Raw genomic sequence first — 16902 nt, forward strand, 5'->3', positions numbered from 1 at the left:
GTGAGTCATTTTTGTTACTAGCCGTTTGACATGAAAGAAATCCTAGGCTCTTATAACAACCAAACTGCTTGAAGTAAAAAAAGAGATCCTTGATGTTAAGTTAATGTTATTGGTGTAAACTAAATGGCTGTGAATAAGTGTGGTGCTTCACTCAGACTGCACCACCAGAACAGCAGAAGCAGACTGTTTCAACTCATTATTTGTGTATATTTATTGACTCATGTCAGATATACACACAAAATGGTTAAAGACTAAGCTAAGCTCAGTACAAATGGTCATGTTAGCTATGCTTCACAATTCACAGAGCCAAAAACTTTAGCATTATCATTTATTGGTGTACTTTAACTTTTATGTAAGTCTGGTTCTTCCACTGGGAAAAACATTTATATAGCGATTTACTAAGCCATAATAATAAGAACATTATAATTACTTACTATCTCATTATAATGAGAACATTTTCACATAATTATGAGAAGATTAGTCATAATTCTGACTGACATTATTAAGGATGCTAAGTCATCCTTAAGTTTATGGAGTTAACAGTACAGGGTTTGGGGGGGTTGATCTTCAAAATATGATTTTTTTGTTTTTGGGAATACAGCTTTTTAAATGTCTGTATACACAGCCACTGAAATTAATTCCATCTCAAATACTACTATGTTTTTCTTAAGGTTTTATTTTTGCCATTCTCAAATCTGATCTGTGAAATGAATAACTTACAATGTACATTTTACTACATAAAATATTATTTAATACAAATATGGTTTGATTTTTGCTTAAATTACCCTTAAAATAATATTCTGTCACATTTAGTGACTTAATGAAGAGTGACTACATTTAATCATTCAGTGGAGCAAAGACTGACTGATGAGTTCTGCTCTGGTTCAGCACTCACTATTTGTCGGTAGCTCTCTGCTGAACTGGTCAGTCTACTCTAATGAAGGCAGAATGCTATCACAGAGAACATAGAATGTAGACAATTAGTTAACGGTAACCAGCAGCACAGCCAGTAGTAACTGTGCAGAAGGGCCTAGCAGTGCAGCACAGCCTGCAGCGGCTACCCCATTGCACTTTATTTCCTACTGGGGTGTTTTTACGACGCTCACTTAATACTGCATTATATTCTATATCTTGGTCACTGCTATAAGGATTTTCAATAGGCCAATTTTAAAATACAAAAATAAGTATATCTACTGCAATTGTTCAAACACTGTGTCACGATTGACTCCTCCCCCTAGTCCATGTGCTTTTCTGTTCACTTTTTATCATCCATGTGCTTCTTTGTTTGGTTTCCTCCCAGTTCTGCCCCTTCTTTCTTGTCTCCGCCCTTGATTGTTTCTACCTGTTTTCCACCTATGTCTTGTGAACTCTCCTTAGCCCTCTTGTATTTAAGCCCTGTGTTTTCTTTAGTCTAGTGCTGGTCTTTATTTGATTGTGTTTGTATGTGCTGTTCGGGATGGTGTTTGTTGTTTGATGTATGTTGTTTTTCTTCCAGCCCTGTTGTTTGAGTACTTGTTTATTTATATTATGTCTGTCCCTCCTGCTCTACTTATTGGTCACTTGAACCTGGACTGTCTCGACCATGACCCTGGATTTGCCCTTAATAAAAGTCGCTTATCTCCGCATATGCGTCCACCTCCTCGCTCCACGTTACACACTGAGAACGTTGCCAACCCATAAATTCATATTTAAATTTTAGATTGTTATTTTAGCATTTTTTTCATCTAGATGAAATGGCTGTGGCCTTTTCATGTGGTGCAACCATGATTTACCTCAAAATTAATTAATTTTTGTTAGAAATATTAGTATAAAGTGTTTAAAAACTTTATAAGGAGTAAATAATGATCTCATATTTTTGTTCTGTATTGTCTCAGTCACCTTCTTAAATGAAGTAACAGACTTGTCTTTCCTGCAAATTGCATAAAACTTTTTTAAGCCATTAACTCAAACATACTCCATCACTCCAACATTTTGGCCACAAAAATTAGGTATTTTATTTTAAATTCAATACAGTTATTGCTGTGTTACATCACATTATAGTCCAAATGACATGAATATCTTTAAAAATCTATTTAAAAAGTTCAATAAATTGTAAATTCCATACAAAAAGTAGATCTGAACCAGTTTAGTCATAATTTCAAAGATTTGTCAAATGCTTTTTACTAAAGATCTTATCACAAATTATTACAGCACATAAGTGCAGCACATTCATGGCTTTGTTTAGAACAAACATTTCATTTAACTTAACAATGGAATAAATTCATTTTGATTTTCACATCATTTTGATCAGAGCCAAGTATTATCTATTGTTTATTCTCATGTAATCATGCTATATTCATGGCCTTGTTTTGAACAAGCATTTATTTTCAATCTTGACAATCATCATGCTGTTAATTGGCATTTGGAATGTCCATGTGAAAGTGGGGCATGTGATTGACCCTGTGTAGGTTCATTTTAAAATATTTGCACAAGTTTTCTCTCCATTTTTCAAGTTACCTGCTTCCATTGTAAATTTACATACACCAGCTGAGCAACAGCAATGAAAATGACAGACTATGTGCAGAAATGAATTTAACACATATTATGCACTGTAAAAAAGTTTGTTGGTTCAACCACAAAAAAATCACTTTACTTGATAACATGTAAATTAACTAGTTTTGTTCAAACTAAATATTTTGAATAAATAATTCTTTCATTCAGAATATTTTTTTAATTGAATAAAACTCGTTAAATTGCTTTTTACTACATCAAGTCATTTTTTTAGGTTGAACTTACAAGCCACTTTATACAGCTTGTTGACAGAAAGGAATTTTAGCGCTGCACAATGATATGCAAAAGTGAAAATAAGCAAACACACTCAAATGTGAAATGTTTCTGACAATTTTAGGACATGAATTTCTGCTCATCTGCTGAGTTTAATGATGGGAAAACTGAAAACTGTACCTACATTGGCATTGTTGAATAAGAAAAGTTACATGAACCTGACACATCACAAAGCTCGAACTGTGTGTTTCTTCCTTCAAATGCAAATCCCGCATTTGTAAAAGTGGGTGACAAAACAGGACAAATTCTATTTCTATAATACTACTTTTACCTATGGAACCTTTCTTGCCATTTTTGTCTGGTACACAGTAAAAAGATTCTTAGTTAAACTTAAAAAATTACTTAATCTGGTAACAGGTAAATTAGCATTTTTTTACTAACTAAAAAATTACTTTGAATTAATGTTTTTTTTATCAAAGTAAATTGTAAAGTTGAGTACAGCTAATTCAATTGTTACCACAAAGTAATATTTTATGTACAACTGAAGAAAACACATCTAACATAACATAAAACATATCTACACTGTAATACAGCATCATGCCATAAACCTGCATTTTAGTTTCATTTGGACTAATGATAGATGACAGCAGATGCAATGTTAACAAAAAATGCATTTCCTCTAGGTAATGAAAAAGTACACAAGCAATTTTTATTTAAAAAAAATTACATTCATTTTTCTTCTCCTAGCAAGGTGCTCTACTATTGTTATAGAGTCAGAATTAACACGCTGCCTATTGTGAGTGATATTTACAATAGTAAAATAATATCTGGTAAAATAAATTAAAACAGTTATAAATATGTAAATAAAAGTGAAGTGAAATTACATGTGCACTGTTCTCATTATCCTGTACAAAGATTAAACATAAACTGTTGTTTCCAAAATATTAGAAAAAAAACTCAACTTGCATTAAAATCGATTCCAAAAGCACTAAAATAAAGTACTTTATGTATATGCCATCATTTAAAAACAAAGCACAAAAACTGCAAATCTATGACATATATCTATTATAGAAAACACTCTGCATCGGTCGCACCACATGATATTTGGTTGCATCACATGATATTTTCAAGTTCAGTCAAAATTTACCAGCACAGAATTGGCCACCGAAAGAAAATAAGATAGCTTTCCACAAAAGGTAACTATGAAATTTATAATGAAAATATTTATTTGTATAAATAATTCAATATCCATTTTTTGAGGTCATACTACATGATGTACAAATGTGGCAATGACATGCCAGCCGTTAAAGTTTATTTTTTCCCAAATTTCAGAGAGACTTACAAATCTGTTTGCTGCTTCCATGGGTCCTTGGCAAACTACTATATGATGCAATCTCCTGTTTTGGTGATGGTTTTAACATAAACGTCCCAAAGTGGTCGTTTCTTGATAGTTACACCACTTGATATTTCCTAAAATGGATATCATCGGACAAAATTTGTTTGTATATTATGATGAAAATAAAATTAGAAATGCTTTGCAGTTTTGAACAGGACGGTAAAACACTTTGGAAATCATGCCAAATGGGATAAAAAAATAAAATTGAATATATTTAGAGTAAATTCAAGGAACAGGAAAATTACAATTAAGTAATATTTTTTTAAAAAGTTAAAGTGAGTAGATATGTGGGAGAAGGACTACACACACACACACACACACACACACACATATATATATATATAACTTTTTATGCATTCAAACCTTTTTTCAAACTGAAAAAAATTGCCATCAGGCAGAAAATTTAGGCATCATGTCATTGACCCATCTACAACCCCATTTTCAAAAAAGTTGGGATGCTGTGCAAAATGTAAATAAAAGCAAAATGGAATAATTTACGTATCATTTAAACTATATATGCAATTGAAAATAGTACAAAGACAAACTATCAAGTGTTGAAACTGAGAAATTGTATTGTGTTTTGAAAAATATATGGCCATTTTGAATATGATGCCAACAACACGTTCCAAAACACTTGGGACAGGGGCAACAAAAGACTGGTAAAGTTGGTAAAGCAACTGGTCAATAACATGATTGGGTATAAAAAGCAGTCCAGAGAGGCTGAGTCTTTCAGAAGTAAAGATGGGGAGGGGTTCACCACTCTGTGAAAGACTGCACAATCAAATAGTGCAACAATTCAATAATGTTTAAAACAGCAAAGAATTTTTGCCTTTCATTGCCTATGGTGCATAATAACATTAAAAGATTCAGAGAATCTGGAGAAATCTCTGTATGCAAGGGACAAGGCCAAAAAGACAGCATTTGCTGGCCATGATCTTTGGGCCCTGAGGCACCACTGCATTAAAAACACACATGATTCTCCAGTGGAAATCACTGCATGGACTCAGGACCACTTTTGAAAACCACTGCCTGTGTAAACAGTTTGTTGCTGCATCCACAAATGCAAGTAAAAACTTTAAAACACAAAGAAGAAACTATATATAAACAGGATCCAGAAATGCTGCCACTTCTCTGGGCACAAGCTCATTTAAAATGGACTGAGTCAAAGTGGCAAAGTGTACTGTGGTCTGACAAATCAACATTTGAAGTTCATTTTGGAAATCATGGACGCTGTGTCCTCCGGGCTAAAGACCACTCAGCTTGTTATCAGTGCACAGTTCAAAAGCCAGTATTCATGATGGTATAGGGGTGCATTAGTGCAATGGCATGGGTCACGTGCACATCTGTGAAGGTACCATTAATGCTAAAAGGATACATACATGTTTTGGCAACATATGCTGCCATCAAGATGACACCTTTTTCAGTGAATTTCAACAAGATAATGCCAAACCACACTTTGCATGTATTACAACAGCACTGCTCCATATTAAAAAAGTCTGGGTGCTAAGTTGGCCTGCCTGCAGTCCAGACCTGTCACCCACTAATAACAAGTGGTGCATTATGAAATGAAAAATATAACAAATGAGGTCCCAAACAAAAGATATGACAAAAGATGTGTGAGGAAACATGAAGATAAACAAATGTATAATATGCCATTGAGATCAAGGATCCAAGTACGAGATTGCTAAAACTTTGTAAGACAGCCACTTTTAGCACTGCTTACTGTTTAGCTTGTTCATTCTGCAGCATAAACTGTGTTGCTGTGTGTAGTCATGAACGCTGCTGTGCTTACAGATCATGTTTAGTCTACTGACTAAGTCAGTTATTTACTTTGTCATTTTCCTTCAGTTCTCTCACTTTGTCCTGTGTTTAATGAAGATTGTTCTATACTCTGACACAGAGAGCAGTACGTTCAGTTTGCGTGCTGAATGCCCTCATTGGTTTACTTTTGCTATGGAAATGGGTCCCGCCCCCACTGATCTACAGCACAGATACACTGGCAGTGAATGACTTCTATGCAAGTAAACTGGGTCTAAGCAGTCATTGAAAGCTAAACAGTACCAGGAAACTTCATGAGGTTCAAATTCTTGGGAAGGTCCTTTTGTAAAAATGTGTGAAAGCATAAGAGCTGGCAGCCCTGTTATAGCGAGCCAGCTACCTACCAAACAAACATAATGCAGCTGAATGTCAGTTATTATTTGTGCTAATTATCCAGACCTGGTGGTTGGTCATAGTGATGTAGATGAGTTTATGTAGGTTTACAGTTTACAGTTTATTAAGTTTTCCATCTGTGGTGATAACTGTGCTTCGCTCAGTGGATTGCTGGCTAAGCAATACCAATAAATATATATGTCTGAAATCATTAACTAACCAAAATTGCATTACTTATACTAGAAATTAGTTACGTGTATTATAGCTAGCAAAGGCTATATATACTAAATGACTTTTTTTAGTCATTAGTCTAGTGTTTTGCTTTAAGCCACTTGTCTCTATTACAAATACTGCACATACAGAGGGGCTTTTTCTCCACACTGAAATCATGAACACTGAGAATTGGCGCATTACCTTTGTCTGTGTTGAGACTTTGAGGCCTGCATATCCAGTACCCAGACAAGAATATTAGATGTCTAATGTTTGTGTTAACAACAAAACCTAGTAAACATTTAAATGTTTAAAAAATGAGTTTCAGTTAAAAAAATGCTTCTTTATTGGTGTCACCCAATCCAGTGTGGGGGCAGAATTGACTGGTTTTTGTAGGGAGGTATCAGACCATTTACAATGCAGCCAATATATCACTGCTGTCAGAACAAAACCTCTCCAACATCTCCAAAATGGTAACTTTACAGGAGAGTGAAAAACATAATTAACTTTTAATGTCCAGCATAACCAGATTTTTTTCCAAGTCATTTTTGGCTGTTTCATTTGGTTTATTTGATTCTTTTGGTTTTCAATTTACAAGCAATGTAAAGCACAACAGGTAGTTTAAAATATTTTATGTCACATGACTCCAATCCCCCACCATTAGAGCAAAATGACACTTAGTAAAAACTCAACTATTATAAAACAAATACTCAGCTTTTGGGTCAGTGTTCCAACATGATGTCCAGCATTTAGCAGCCTAATTGTTTTCATGCCTCAACACAGTCCAACTTGACCAGCAGCTGGTTAAAGTAGGCTATTTAACTAAAGGTGATGGGTTAATATGATTGTCCAGTTCATCAGCGTTGGGTAAATCAACACTCTATCCAGTAAAGGCCCAGTTCTGCATTTACCCAATTTGGATTCCTTATGACGCAGCATTTAAGTGTAGGAAGTAACAAGTGACTAAAACAAAACTAAATTATGATTAATGTATGAGAAATACCATATAGCCAGATATTGTATATCTGACTAAAACATTTAAAAAGGTGTTTTATTTGTGCAAGACCATTTTATGAGGGGTGGTGGGTACAAAAAAGAAAAATGTCAGTACATGCAAATGGTTGGAGGTGGATGAATAAAAAAACAGTAACAGAGCTCTACATGAAGATTTCACATGAAGATTAAAAAGCATACTGAGCTTCAGACATTATTGGTCAGTTTGAAGTGTTCTGTACTGCTTTCGGCTTCTTTTTTAAATCCACTTCTGTTTAGAAGTATTTTCCACACCTACTTTATTAACAGTTTTTTTCAAGCAGCAGCACAAGAATTGTCAATAGAATTAAACAATAACGAAGAAACTGAAAATCATAATACATTACTAAATATATAGCCAAAACATTAAGAACGTGAAAATGGTAATTTTGTGAACATATAAAGTGTGTACACAGCAAGATGCAAAACACAAGGTTCAGGAACTGAATGGCTCAGTTACATCTTAATAACAGGTATCGACTGCCTGTTGAGCTCTGGTGAAGTCTTACGGGTGCAGTACAGGTTATGCTGGACAGCGTAAGGCTGTCACTATATGTCATTTATCTTTTCATTGACAAAAGGACTGTACATATATATATATATATATATATATATATATATATATATATATATATATATATATATATATATGCAAATCTCACTGGATGATGAATCATCCACTACTGATAATAAGCCAAAACACAACGCACTAAGAGGCAAAGAGATTTTAAGGAATTATAGGGTTAAAAAGTAGAACATTTGTACAAATCAAGCTGATCTAAATTCATCCATTTAAACGATGTGTTTCGTCTGATGACAAAGACGCTGAGCTTATGAGCTCATAAAATAAACAGAACCTTATCACACATCTAGGCATGAAAATACTTGCAGCTCATCTGGCCTGCAATTACTGTTCTTTCAAATCACTGTCCTTTCAAATGAACACTGCTTGAGCAAAATAATATGTGTGTGGCTGTCCAAATAGTTTTGCAGCTTGCTGTATCTATGAAACTGGGAAGGTTTTGCATCACCTGGGTCTGGTGACAAAACAAAATCAGGCTTTGAAACAAAATAGTTTAGACAAAACTATGATACTACATATAGAGATGCTTTAGTACCAGCCAGCAGTTGCAAGTAATATGGAAGCTTTTATATTACAGAGATGTATTGGGTCTTTTTGTAGTAGTATTTAACGTAGACCAATTAAATGACCTATTTCAGATTTGCCTGTAAAAATCTGGTGTAGGTTTGCACATAAGCATTATTCATTCAAATGCATTGTATAATACACGACAAGCTTGGTATCATACCAATAGAAGAACTATGGGACTATAACAGATGTTCTATGTAGAGCCGTCTACGTCACATTCTCCATCAATCTGAAGAACTCTTCAATGATGAAAAGAACACTTTCGTCATGCAATGGCTTCTTTGAGTGTTCATGGTTCTATATAGAACATAGTTTTCTTTACTAAATAACCCTTGAAGAACCATTTTTAAAATGTGTATACAGAAAAAATGTGTATATTCTTCTGATTGATGCAGACTGTGTTGTGGTTATATGGTTCTATACAGATCATTGAAAAGGGTCCTATATATTCTAGAAAGGGGGCTTCAACGGCTCTAAGCTCGACATTGCAACTACAGAATAAACCTTTTTGGCGCCAGAAATAAAAAGGGTAAAGTTAAACCTAATGGGTTAATGTTTTTTGTGTTGTTTTGATTTGCTTTTTTATTTTATTTTCGACGGACATTGAAGTTGGCACACAGACATGTATTTGGAGTGAGCTGGTAATGTAGCTCATTTGTAACCGTTTATATCCGCTTGTGCAGATACGCTTACTTCTGCAGGTACGCTTAGCTTGTTAAGCTAGCCTGCTAATGCTAGTAAAGCCTAGTGAGAAACTTTTCACAGGCTCCTACCTTTTATCTCAGGGCGTTTCTCGGCGTTTCGCAGTCTTTCCGGGTTTACTGCAGATGCTATGGGTTGTGTACGGCTGAAAATCCAGGTAACTTTATAAACTTCCTTAAAGCTATTTTTCGGAACTCGTCTCCACTCTCGGCGCAGAGCAGCAGCTCCGTCTCCGTCTCTTAGCAACCGGTACAGTAAACTGAGCTGTAGAAACGAAGCGCCGGACACTTCCCACTATATAAACCCGTAAAGCTCGCATTCAGTTTCGGTGTTCAGTCGGAAACCCAGCAGCTTAATAACTGGCTGGACTGGGTCTGCTTTTTGTGTCCATGCTTAAGTTAAGAAGGCCCCTGATTTAGTTCAGTGTAGGCCATCAAAACTCATAGCGTCAGTGCTGCGTAAAGGGGAACTCCACCGACTTTTTAAAAATTCTGCATATTTCAGTTGTTGAGATATAAACAGTCATTTTGAGCGGGCTGATGTGAAGTGGCTCATTGTTGACAAACCTATTTCGATTTATTTATGTTTATAGCGCAAATGTAGCCATTTTAGCTTCTTTTAATTCATTTTGCAAAATGACCAAGTGAAACTACATGTGCTTTGAATGAGCGGATTTGAAAAAATACATTTTGGACCAAAATCTCAAAACTGCTGTAAAACAATATATCCGGCATCAGAACGTTTATTAATAACTATTTCCTGTAGTAGTTTCCTGTGAGGTGACTTCAGAGGCATAAAGCTCTTCTCTTTTAACCACAACTGTGAACAATTCTGGCACTAGATTTCTCTGTAGTGCTGCATTTCACACCAAACCCCTCTGAATGACTTTATTTACATGTTAATAATTGAATTATGCAGACATTTTAAAAAACGGTGGATTTCCCCTTTAATTATTTCTAGCCTGGAAGTTGACTGTGTAGCCAATCAGCAACTGTAAATAATAATATCTCATTCAGACTGTTTCTTAACAAACACAGAGTCTGTTCAGTTCAGGGGGAGTCTTATGGATGAAGTTACAGGTTATAGTTAGCAGAATGAGGCTGCCTCTGTAACTTATTTATCTCCTAATTGATGAAAGGAAAAAAATGAAAAAATTCAAAATACTTTGAAATAGTAGTGACGGATAAATACTGAATACACTGTCCTACATGTATTCTGTAGCATATTCTGTTAACATAAATCTTGTTAAGACACATAAGAAAAACTTCTTTAGCTTAATTTATTGCTGTTACTGGCTGGCAGTTCTCTTCATGCAATTATTCTGTTAATACTTTTCACAAAAAATTCCTTTTTTCCTTCTCTTGTTGCCTGCTTCAATCCTCTGCTATTCTCGTAATCCATCAGAGCAGGAGTTCAGTACGACACATATGCTAAACCTATCACTCACAAACATGTCCATTACCAAGGAGGTTATTAGTTTGAAAATTCCTTTAGTAAAGCTAAATAAAAGATTGTTAACTGTTTATCACAGTGATTTATCAGTCTACTCAGGCTGTAGTAGAGCTCAGTAACACTAAGACTAATAACTGATCATGACAGTGATTTATCAGTCTACTCAGGTTTTAGTAGAGCTCAGTAATACTGAGATTAATAACTGATCATCACAGTGATTTATCAGTCTACTCAGGTTTTAGCAGAGCTCAGTAACACAGAGATTAATAACTGATCATTACAGTGATTTATCAGTCTACTCAGGCTTTAGTAGAGCTCAGTAATACTGAGATTAATAACTGATCATCACAGTGATTTTTCAGTCTACTCAGGTTTTAGCAGAGCTCAGTAACACTGAGATTAATAACTGATCATCACAATGATTTTTCAGTCTACTCAGGTTTTAGCAGAGCTCAGTAATACTGAGATTAATAACTGATCATCACAGTGATTTTTCAGTCTACTCAGGTTTTAGTAGAGCTCAGTAACACTGAGATTAATAACTGATCATCACAGTGATTTATCAGTCTACTCAGGTTTTAGCAGAGCTCAGTAATACTGAGATTAATAACTGATCATCACAGTGATTTGTCAGTCTACTCAGGTTTTAGCAGAGCTCAGTAACACTGAGATTAATAACTGATCATCACAGTGATTTATCAGTCTACTCAGGGTTTAGCAGAGCTCAGTAATACTGAGATTAATAACTGATCATCACAGTGATTTGTCAGTCTACTCAGGTTTTAGTAGAGCTCAGTAATACTGAGATTAATAACTGATCATCACAGTGATTTGTCAGTCTACTCAGGTTTTAGTAGAGCTCAGTAACATTGAGATTAATAACTGATCATCACAGTGATTTATCAGTCTACTCAGGGTTTAGCAGAGCTCAGTAATACTGAGATTAATAACTGATCATCACAGTGATTTGTCAGTCTACTCAGGTTTTAGCAGAGCTCAGTAACGCTGAGATTAATAACTGATCATCACAGTGATTTATCAGTCTACTCAGGTTTTAGTAGAGCTCAGTAACACTGAGATTAATAACTGATCATCACAATGATTTTTCAGTCTACTCAGGTTTTAGCAGAGCTCAGTAACACTGAGATTAATAACTGATCATCACAATGATTTTTCAGTCTACTCAGGTTTTAGCAGAGCTCAGTAATACTGAGATTAATAACTGATCATCACAGTGATTTTTCAGTCTACTCAGGTTTTAGTAGAGCTCAGTAACACTGAGATTAATAACTGATCATCACAGTGATTTTTCAGTCTACTCAGGTTTTAGCAGAGCTCAGTAACACTGAGATTAATAACTGATCATCACAATGATTTTTCAGTCTACTCAGGTTTTAGCAGAGCTCAGTAATACTGAGATTAATAACTGATCATCACAGTGATTTTTCAGTCTACTCAGGTTTTAGTAGAGCTCAGTAACACTGAGATTAATAACTGATCATCACAGTGATTTATCAGTCTACTCAGGCTTTAGTAGAGCTCAGTAATACTGAGATTAATAACTGATCATCACAGTGATTTTTCAGTCTACTCATGTTTTAGCAGAGCTCAGTAACACTGAGATTAATAACTGATCATCACAGTGATTTATCAGTCTACTCAGGTTTTAGTAGAGCTCAGTAACGCTGAGATTAATAACTGATCATCACAGTGATTTATCAGTCTACTCAGGTTTTAGTAGAGCTCAGTAACTTCAATATTTGTAAAAAGCTGTTAACCGAGTTCCTCTTTAGGATTGTTTAATGAGAAAGTTCATGAAAGAGTTAATGAGCAAGCATCTGTGGTGTTTCTTTTAAAGATGGTACATATATTTTTTTTTAATTCTTTATGTTTGTATTCTAAAAGTACTCTCCTAAAAATGTTAAAAGTAAGTGTATTCTGAAGACTGCCTTTACAAAATGTAACCTGGTCTGAACACAGATTCCTTATTTCTGTATTCTGAATATGTATTCCTAATACTTGCACTCCTTTACACCCATCCTTGTCCACAGAAATAAAGTCTTTCTCAGTCCATAAACAGTGTACTTGGTTTTCCACTCGCGGTGCAGCTCAAATCCATTAAAGTGCAGCCCCCCTCTCGGGGGGCGGTGATAACATGATCTAGTGTTCTGCTTCAAGAGCCGTTTCATTCCGCCCCGTGAAAAATCGATTTGTGCTGTAGTTGTGTGAGAGATCACTCGGAGATAATCCGCTGTAAGTGGATGATGAGCGCTGTTATTCGCTCATTAGCAGGTGCGGAGCTACAGTGGGGAAATGTAAGCCTTGTTTATCCTTCAGAGGGGCGGGAAGGTGGGAGCTGCTTCAACTTTATGGGTACAGCAGCAACACCGCCTCCAAGAAGAGCCACACTTCACTGAGCTCGGCTAGAAACACATTACATCTGCGTTAAAAAAAAAGAAAGAAAGAAAGAAAATGGGATTTTTTTTGGTATTATTATTTTAAAATGTGAGGCCTACAGTGCGGAATTCGTTAGGGATCTGTCTTTAGATGATTTATTCAGGTATGAGAGCTGCAGGGGTCTGGCTTTATTTTGTTTTGTGTATATTTTGAAGTCTAGCGCAACTTAAACCAGCTCTTCTGTCCAGAGGCAGCAGGACTGTGAAGGTGTTCGCTGAGTGAGGACAGCGCTCTAGGCAAATGAGCCAGTGAAGTGGGCTGTACCGCTCGCTACGTAACGACTAGGGGAAGATCTCCCCAGCCCTCAACTCACTGCGCTCCCAACATTTCCTCACTCCGCACACGCCGCGCGCAACATCCCACCGCTGATTTGCGCACCGTTTGCAGGAGGACTTTCTAAAAAAGCGAGAACTGCATGTTGACGACCGGCAGATTTCCACTAGAATGCTGGGCGCAGTGAAAATGGAAGGACGAGAAACTCCTGACTGGAGTAGCTATTATACCGATGCGCAAGAGGTACGTGTGATCAGTCCTGTTTACTGTAGCGCGGGCACTGCAGCACAAACAGCTTAAAACAAGTTTAACAGCAGAGAGGCTCGGAGTCTGGGTAACCGTGTGAGTATTTTAGGGAGACTTTCTCTCTGGAGCGCTTCTTCAAGAGCAAACGGCAGCCTGGAAATGAAAATAGTTTTTATGGATGTTGATCAGGGTCTGCCTGGAGCTGACCGCCCCGCTTGGTGGCGGTAGAGATCCCGTTGTGAGGTGGCCGTTCCGGTGTTACTGGTTAGTGAAGGGCTCGTGAAAAAAATATTTGATTTAAACGTGCTTCACTGTTTTGGTTTGTTAATGTTAAACAGGATTTTTTACTGTATTTACATTTTTCTTATTCATTTCAGAACCTCGAATAATTACAAAACGGATTTTTTACGCTAATCATTTTATTGTCTTTAAAAATTGAATGTGGTGTAAATTCAAATTCCTGCATAGGCCTGCTGTCTGTATTTTTGAGTATCTTAGAATTTTAAAAAAATCTAATGTTTTTAAACATATGTATTTATTGTGTGTGTGTGTGTGTGTGTGTGTGTGTGTGTATATATATATATATATATATATATATATATATATATATATATATAAACATTATAAAATAATATAATAATAAAATTATATTTTTTAAAATTCAAAGATATTCAAAAATACAGACAGCAGGCCTATAAAAATGATAAAATGATGTCCACGACATCCCAGATTCAGTGCATTTCTGAAACTGTCACTTTCAAAATATCGTAAAATAACCCGGTAAATTGAAAACTGGTGCTGCTGACTGTGTCCTGTTTCCCTGTAGGTTCTAAAATGTTTACTTATCATAGCCCAAAAGTTTGTATTAAATTATATCTGCCGAATATACAGAATTGGAGTGTGTATATCATTGAACCATTCATATATTTACACACGAGTTTCTTAATGGCTGAACAAGTTTAAGGCCCTGCAGTATCGCTCATTAAATAATAAACTTTTTTTATTGTTTTATATCAGGTTTACTCTCCCATGACCAACAGCGGCATGAACGCTGGACTGAGCTCCATGAACACCATGAACAGTTACATGAGTATGTCCACCAGTGGGAATATGACCTCTAGCTCCTTCAACATGTCTTACGCGAACCCTGCTCTGAGCGCTGGACTAAGCCCGGGGACTATGGCGGGCATGCCGTCGGGCGCGAGCGGCGCGATGAACGGGATGAGCGGCGGGGTGTCCTCCATGGGCACGGCGCTCAGCCCCACCAACATGAACGCGCTTTCGGCTCAGCACGGCTCCATGAACGCTCTGAACCCTTACTCGAGCATCAGCCCCACCATGAGCCCCATGAGCTACGCGCAGCCCACCCTCAACAGGGCGCGGGACAACAAGACTTTCAGGAGAAGTTACCCGCACGCCAAGCCCCCCTACTCCTACATCTCCCTCATCACCATGGCCATTCAGCAGTCCCCCAGCAAGATGCTCACGCTCAGCGAGATCTATCAGTGGATAATGGATCTTTTTCCGTACTACCGTCAGAACCAGCAGAGGTGGCAGAACTCCATCAGACACTCGCTGTCCTTCAACGACTGCTTCGTCAAAGTGTCCCGGTCGCCCGACAAGCCGGGCAAAGGCTCCTACTGGACGCTGCACCCCGACTCTGGGAATATGTTCGAGAACGGCTGTTACCTGCGCAGACAGAAGCGCTTCAAATGCGACAAAAAGGTCGCGGGGGGCAGTGGTGGGAAGGGGTCGGACGGGAGGAAGGAGCAGCAGAACGGCTCCGGCTCGCCCTCCAGCGACAGCTCGAGCACCAAGGCCGTCCACATGGACTCCAACTCCATCGCCGGCGCGACCCAGTCGTCTGGCCCTCACGGCCTGGAGCACAGAAGCGGCGCCGCCATCTCCGAACTGAAGAGCGGCGGCCCGCAGATCCACCCCGTGGCCAGCTCGGCCACGTCCCTGTCCTCTCTCCCTTTACCCCCTCACTCTATGGCCCACGAGTCCCAGCTGCACCTAAAGGGAGACCCCCATTACTCGTTCAACCACCCGTTTTCCATCAATAACTTAATGTCCTCCTCGGAGCAGCAGCACAAACTGGACTTGAAAGCTTACGAACAAGCGTTGCAATATTCGTCTTACGGCTCAGGTATGTCTTCCAGTCTGCCGCTGGGCAGCGCTTCCATGGCCGGCAGAGCCAGCATGGACCCCTCCGCTTTAGAGGCGTCTTACTACCAAGGTGTGTATTCAAGGCCGGTTCTTAACACTTCTTAGTCCCTTCTTATTCTGTGCCGATTGACAGATAAACTTTATTTTATTTTTTTTGCATGCACCCGGTGCATAAAGGACTGTTACTTTAAAGTATAATAATGTGTATGTGTATAATAAAAACATATTGTAAAGTGTCCCCCTCCCCCCACCACCTGAATGATTGTATATCCCACCTATAAAATCATTGCTAGTGTATTTAAGGCGATTTTCCGAGCTTGTAAAATAATGTTGTAACCCTCAAACTTGTAGACCCCTATGCTATGATGTGTCCATGTGTTACAATGTGCACGAATGAAGGTCTTGTGTTTCGCGCTGCAGGTGTAAAAAACAAAAAAACAAAAAACAAAAGAAAAAAGACGACCTGTCTGTTGCAGATGTATCTGGATGTTGTCATTTTTACTCGTTCTTTTTGCCTTTTGTTTACCTCGTTGGACGGAAAAAAACCCGATCTTGTACTGAACTAAGTTAATCAAACGTGGAAATGCATTACGAATAAAACACGTATTTCTTAATCACGCAGTTTTAGTGGTCGTTGCATCTTTATGTTTAAGGTGAGAGGACAGTGTGCAGGACTTTATTCTGGGTTTATTTAAACACTGACCCCCGACGGGATTCTTTTATTTTATGATTTCTTTAATTATTATTATTATTATTATTTATTCTGCTTTGATTTATTTATTTAATTTTTTAGTGTTGGGTTTATTTAATTATTGCATCTTTACTTTTTCAGCTCTCAGTTGATCTCAAATCTGGTCGAATTTCAGTGGAGAGGGTCTGCGCTTCAGCTGCACGAACCCCC

The 16902-nt window shown here is 37.4% G+C and overlaps 2 protein-coding genes across 2 annotated transcripts in view; one reads left to right on the top strand and one right to left on the bottom strand.

Moving 5' to 3' along the window:
- Positions 1–9761, bottom strand: part of ttc6 (tetratricopeptide repeat domain 6) — a 51977-nt gene extending 42216 nt beyond the window's left edge. Inside the window, exon 1 of the mRNA XM_017699697.2 lies at positions 9476–9761. The gene's annotated coding sequence lies outside the window, so the exon portion shown is untranslated. The remainder of the gene's footprint in view (positions 1–9475) is intronic.
- A 3721-nt stretch (positions 9762–13482) lies between these two features.
- On the top strand, positions 13483–16622 carry foxa1 (forkhead box A1). The gene is made up of 2 exons (XM_017699716.2): positions 13483–13829; positions 14850–16622. The coding sequence occupies exons 1-2, from the start codon at positions 13758–13760 to the stop codon at positions 16104–16106; spliced, it is 1329 nt and encodes a 442-aa protein (XP_017555205.1). The 5' UTR covers positions 13483–13757; the 3' UTR covers positions 16107–16622.
- Positions 16623–16902: the final 280 nt, after the last annotated feature.

This window comes from Pygocentrus nattereri, chromosome 10 (assembly GCF_015220715.1).
Source record: "Pygocentrus nattereri isolate fPygNat1 chromosome 10, fPygNat1.pri, whole genome shotgun sequence".
Lineage (NCBI taxonomy): Eukaryota > Metazoa > Chordata > Actinopteri > Characiformes > Serrasalmidae > Pygocentrus > Pygocentrus nattereri.

Bases quoted from the DNA above. Each gene is read 5' to 3' on its own strand.
- foxa1 (XM_017699716.2), top strand. From the start codon at position 13,758: ATGCTGGGCGCAGTGAAAATGGAAGGACGAGAAACTCCTGACTGGAGT. The intron at 13,830-14,849 runs GTACGTGTGATC...GTTTTATATCAG, and splicing joins ATTATACCGATGCGCAAGAG to GTTTACTCTCCCATGACCAA.